Source organism: Hibiscus syriacus, unplaced genomic scaffold (genome assembly GCF_006381635.1).
Source record: "Hibiscus syriacus cultivar Baekdansim isolate YM2019G1 unplaced genomic scaffold, ASM638163v2 tig00116959_pilon, whole genome shotgun sequence".
Classification (NCBI taxonomy): Eukaryota; Viridiplantae; Streptophyta; class Magnoliopsida; order Malvales; family Malvaceae; genus Hibiscus; species Hibiscus syriacus.
The window spans coordinates 914,732-920,731 of record NW_024063485.1 but is presented as its reverse complement, the minus strand read 5'-3'; the positions used below and the strand labels follow the sequence as shown (position 1 = coordinate 920,731).

General features: G+C 34.4%; 1 protein-coding gene across 2 annotated transcripts; it reads left to right on the top strand.

The window, feature by feature from the left end:
• Window positions 1-1,983: 1,983 nt before the first annotated feature.
• LOC120189716 (tRNA N(3)-methylcytidine methyltransferase METTL6-like) lies at window positions 1,984-5,457 on the top strand. 2 transcript variants are annotated; one of them, XM_039192927.1, is made up of 8 exons: window positions 1,985-2,234; window positions 2,349-2,458; window positions 3,027-3,238; window positions 3,310-3,398; window positions 4,180-4,282; window positions 4,428-4,570; window positions 4,831-4,956; window positions 5,066-5,457. In XM_039192927.1, the coding sequence occupies exons 1-7, from the start codon at window positions 2,028-2,030 to the stop codon at window positions 4,927-4,929; spliced, it is 963 nt and encodes a 320-aa protein (XP_039048858.1). In that variant the 5' UTR covers window positions 1,985-2,027; the 3' UTR covers window positions 4,930-4,956; window positions 5,066-5,457. The 2 variants fall into 2 exon arrangements, with proteins under 2 accessions (XP_039048857.1, XP_039048858.1); XM_039192926.1 differs by lacking the exon at window positions 5,066-5,457 and having other exon boundaries at window positions 1,984-2,234.
• Window positions 5,458-6,000: the final 543 nt, after the last annotated feature.

Genomic DNA, 6,000 nt, shown 5'->3' with positions numbered 1-6,000 from the left:
TCTTGTAATACGCAGTTCGGACTGATCTGACGAACAGACAACACCGGACCTGACTGATCCTTGCTCAAGTGAAACACGAGTACCTTCATAAAATATCTTACTTAATCAATTCATTAACCATATCTCAAATAAATAATCAAAATACTAAAATACTAAGCATTTTTGGGTTCACAAGCTCGATTCGGGGATTTCAGGTCAGAATTTGGCAAAACAGACTTCGGAATCAGATTCAGGACGTCGAAAAACATAAAATATGACCTTTCGGAAATTTGAATTCTTGGGCAAAGTCAAAGTCAAAGGGTTTGACTGATAATTCGGAGACTTTCGGGTTCGAATTTGGCGAAACGGACCCCAAAAACAGATTCGGAATGTCAAAAACTGTCAGGATAGGTATACTCGGAAAAGATTAACGATCGTTTAATAGCCGGTCAAAGTTCTGGTTAAAGGAAGTCAACAATGGTCAACGGTCAACGGTCAGGTCGGACCGGTTCAGACCGGTCAAACCGATTTTCCAGTTATTCACTCGCCCTACGGCGGCGCGTGTAGCGTGTGGGGACCTCCTCCGGGGCTCTAAAAATCATGGAAAAATTTCTAAAAATTATTTTGAGCGATTTCAAGATACTTACAAAGATCGGTTCAAATTTTTGAACGGCGGAGAGCTCGATTTCAACACGGCCGAATCTTTGACTGCTCCACCTCCTCACGCGCCACCGTCGACGGAGACCAAGGATGACAACGGCGGACTCGAAACGACACAAGAAACACGATGGTGCAGGAGGTGTCGTAAACGGAGCAACGATCAGCTATGAATTTAGGATTTTCTAGGCGATTGAGCTAAAAAAAATATCGATGCTTTGACTTAAAATTCACGGCGTTTGGCAGCGTTTTGCTTCAATTAAATTGAAGGGTTTGTTCCTCGCTCTATGATGAACACGATGGTGGTTTTAAAACGACGATCGGAATTCGGACGGTGTCGGGATCGTCGTCGGAAGTTGACGTAGGGGAAGGGAAATTTGGGCGTGGTTTTCTGTTTATAACCCAAACATACCTAACATTTTAGGGTAAATTCAGGGCTTGGTCCCTAAATTTTCTTTAACTCTAAAACAAGCTACAAGTATTAAAATCTTTTAATTTAGCCCCCAAAAAATTACCAATTTTCACAATTAAAACCTCAATTCCCAATTAAATATTATTTTGAAATTTTCGGGTTGTTACATAAATAACAAGAAAAATATAAAAATCTACATTTTAAAAAAATAGATTCCGTAAATTGTTTTCAGAAAAACTAACCAAACAGTGTAAAACATTTTACAATGCAACATCCAAACAATGTAAAATGTTTTCTGGAAATTTAATTCATTTTCCAAAATTCATTTTCCAGAAACTATTTTAAGTGAAACAAACAAACCCTAAATATATTCACGGTTGATTTTTTTGTCAACTTTTTTTAATTCATTTTTAGATATGAAAATATTATTGTTGATAAAAACAAACAATGTAAAACATTTTAATTCATTATTATTTAAAATTTATTATTGATAAAAATATGAAAATATATTTTAAGATTCTTAAATCAATTAATTTTTAAATATCTATTTTATAAAAATTAATCGTTTAAAATCTTTAAAATAACCATGGTCAAAGTTAAAGATTTTGACTTTTTAAAAGTCAATAATAGATATATTTAGTACGATGGAGAAAATAATTTTTAGTAGAATGTATATTTCTATTTGACTTAATTATGTGACATAGAATCAAATATACTTAGGAACATATTAAAAAAATAATTTTACAAATGATCTTAAAGAAGAGAAACATTTAATTCCAATTTTGTTTCATAATATATCCCTAATCTTTAAATTTATAGAGTACGTTTGCTCCTGGTAAAAAGAAGAGAAAAAAAATTGAAATCTAGAGGGCCCAAATTGTGCTGGAGACAAACATTTAATTTGAGACCAAAAACCCTACATGTGGTTGCATGAAACCACAAAACTTTGAACCTACGAGACAGTTTTGAAGACAAGAAAATGAGCGTATCGGCAGCAGAAGCTGCAGAGTACCATTCCAAAGACTTCGACTGGGAAACACTCCGACAAGAAATAGAAACCGATCCTTCTCTTACCTACCATCTTCTCCCTTTCGTTTCCCCACAACCGCAGCAACAGGTTTCAAAAGATCCAATAAAAGCATGGCAAAGCTTTCACATTCAACACTCTTCTGGCAAATTCTTCAAGGTTGGTTTGTCTATAACAATAAAAAAATCCAATCTTTGCTTCATTTTATTTCTGGGTATTTTATTTTTTTAGTTCTACTTTGTGTGAGCTTAAATGGGTACTTTGTTGATACAGGAGAGGAGGTACTTGTTGAAAGAATTTCCAGAGCTGGTTTCTTGTGGAGATGATTCTAAGGTTTTAGAGGTTGGCTGTGGAAATGGCAGTACTGCGCTTCCTATATTGCGGTAACCACTAAATTATCCTCTTTTTTTGGCACATGTGAAAATGTCACGTAATCAACATGTGTCGACCGATCCGAGGCAATTTTTGCCATTTTGACTAAAAATTGAAACATGAGGATGAAATGCCAAGAGAAATAGGGGGTAAAGTGATCATTTGTGCAAATGTTTTATATGCTTTTTCTACTTCTTGTTATAATTGAATAAATTTTGATAGTTGTACTATATTCTTAACTATCTGGTTTAGTGGAAACTGATTTTTTTATGGTGATGATATTACAACCCCATTGGTTTCTTTGGTTATTAAAGAAAGGTTAATGGTTTACTAACATTGTTGAACGAATGTTTCAAGGTTTATGAAGTTAATTGAACAAATTATGTTTACTTTTAACTTGTTTTATCCATGGTAGCAGCTAATCTAAACTAATCACTTCGGTTTAGTTGAGGTTGTTTTCTTTAAAGTTTTGTGTTGAAGATCAATCTTGCAGGATTGAGAAATTAGAGATGAGCAGTAATATTGAATAATGGTGAATTATCTTTCTTTTATACTTAGACCCTCCATATGTTTATCCAGAGGCAATGACAAAATTATTCTATATGCATGCGATTGTAGCAACGAGACCCTACAGAGAGCTAAAGAGTTTGTAGTTGCTAGTAATGTAGCATTAGTTGAGCATCGTTTCTGCCCATTCTATTGTGATTTTGCAACAACTGGGTTTCCAAAGTGGTTGGCTTGTGATTATTGCAGAGAAAATTTTGGAGAAAAGAATCCAAACTGCATTTCAGGTAGCCATCTTTCCTGTTTCTTACATTGGTCCTGCTTCCATGGCTTGATATCTTGTTTTTTTCCTTCCAAGATGTCAGAGAAGAAAGAACCCTTGAAACTGATTCACTGTCAATGGGAGAAAGAAGTTCTTGCATTGGTGGTGTGGACTTTATTACTTTGGTATGCATCTTGTCATCAATGCCTTGATAGTTGATGTTATTAGATATTGTTTCAGATTTATAGGCTAATCTTTGGGTTGATATATATTGTAGTTAATGTAGGATATTACTTGTATATATACCCATAATGTTGAATCATTGATGAATAGAATACTAGAAAACATTCTCTTCCTAATATTTTACAGAAATCTTAATTTTCTTTGAAGTAAAAATAATTTACATTGTCCATGTTTGAAAGTTATCACATTGATTCGATAAATCGTCCAATAAATATTAGTAAAAGAAGAAAAAATGAAAAAGAGGATTGTAACCTACAATGCTGGAAAGATAAGAGCACGACTGAGTTTGTGACAGGAAACTAGCCAGGGAAACAAAGCATGCCATCATTTAGAAGAATTTGTGGTTGAATATACTCTTCTTCTATTTTCCTTCAAGTTTATGTATTTTTGCATATGTTTCTGAAAGTTCACCTCTTGTCGTTAAATTGGTGCTGGATTGACATGTATTGGTGCAGAATGTCATGATTAGTCTGCAAATTGAATACATGTCTTAGGAAATGGTGGTGGACTGCCACTTATATTATATAGTTCTTCTAACATTTCTAATTACATATATTTCCGATATCCTTTTCTGCACAAGTCCTATGCTGAGACCTGTATCTTCCCCCTTTTAAAAAAATATTATCCTGAAATTATTATACTATTTGAAAAATAGATATAAAATACGATTGAGTCTATGGTATATGGATTTTGATATGTTTTCTTTGCTACATAACGTGTCAGATATTCACATTATCAGCAGTACCGTTCCAAATAATGCCAACAGCTCTCAGAGAGTGCTTTTCTGTCTTAAAGCCTGGTGGCATGCTCTTATTTAGGGACTATGGTATTAATCAACAATTGACAATGCTGATGTTTTAAAATATCGTAATATATTTGACCGTAATATAGTTTATCATCAGGCCTTGTATTTTCTAGCCAAATGTGTTGCCAGAATCAGTTTACAAAAGCTTCGGTTTGATGAAATCCAGGTCTCTATGATATGACCATGCTGAGATTTGAAGCAGACCAAAGAGTTGGGTTCAGGGAATACACGCGCTCAGATGGCACCCATTCATATTTTTTCTGTCTAGATACTGTCAGAAATCTCTTTATTTGTGCTGGCTTCATTGAGGTATAAGATATAATATGCTTCATCACCAATGGTTTGATTTTTGCTTCATAAATCTCAGTCTCGAATGGTCTCTTGTGCACTTGTGTATTGTTTGCCTGACTCATTGTATCAAAGAGAGAATAGAACCTTCTTGCTTGGGTATCCAGGGAACGGAATTATTTGATTTATAATTTATTTTCATATCTAAAGATAACAATCTTCAAGAAGTTTCTGTTTTGACTGCTAGTGGTATTGAATGTTATCTTATTTTGCACTTGCAGCTTGAGATTGAATATTGTTGTGTGAAGTCTGTGAATCGTCGAAATGGGAAGAGCATGAAAAGAGTATGGGTACATGGTAAATTCCAGAAGCCTGCATAAATTTATTGGTCAGCAGCTCTACTTGAGGTATTGTTTGAAGAGACATTTTTCCTCTTCTGTTCTTTTGGTGAATCACTAGACGTGCATATTCGTTATTATCTCCATATAGCTTACGGTGATAAATTTCTCTTATCAGAATACCAACAAAATAACTTGTATGAGTTTCGGATTCCTTTTGATTTTTGGAACAAGCTGAAGGAAATTGCTGATGGACTTTTCTTATCTCTGTTTATGCTTGTTTTGGTTTACAATTTCATGTAGAGGGCATTGTACATTGAATAAATTATTGAGATTCAGTTATCATGTTTCCCATAAGACATCCTAAATCTGTTGCGACGGTTCTGACCCTGCAAAATGATATCTCCAGTCCAATTGCATGGAGAACAAAACATGAAGTTATCTGAACCTTTCAGAGTATATAATATAACTAATGTTTTGTATCGTTTATTCATATGTCAAATAAATAAGTCCTCAGTCAAGACAAATCCGATTTTAGGGCCTTGGACACTTATCTTTACATAATCATACTGATAAGCCTAACTTTTATGTTCACAAGTTAAGGATTGAGTCACAAGATGATTTGTAGGGAGATCTTCTCTTTCCCCTTGTTACGATTTCTGCCGTTAGAGTAGCCTATGATTAACATGTGGCACTTCAAAGTAACTTATCCTAAGAATAATAAGAGTCCCTCATCCATAACACTAACCTTGATCATTCCTCTTGAATCTCTGTCAAGATGGAATAGGCTAGTGAATGCTAAGTTTAGACCAATACATGTAGCATATTGCATATGCACATGCCATTGTCTTCAGCTATGCAGGTACATGCACATGGGGATGCAGAATTGAATTCGGTTTGTTTCTCAGTCTCATTTATATATTCACATGGCCAACCAATAAGCTAGAATTTCATCAACTAGCTTTAATAAGTGCAGTGGTAAATGACTTACTTTGACAATAGGCCCCAGGTTCAAACACGGAAAACCTTGCCCCTAATAAAAATAAATAAATGATAAAGAAGTAAAAATCTAGAATGCCTCACAGTTTTCATTTTCATGTAAGTTGTATCCAC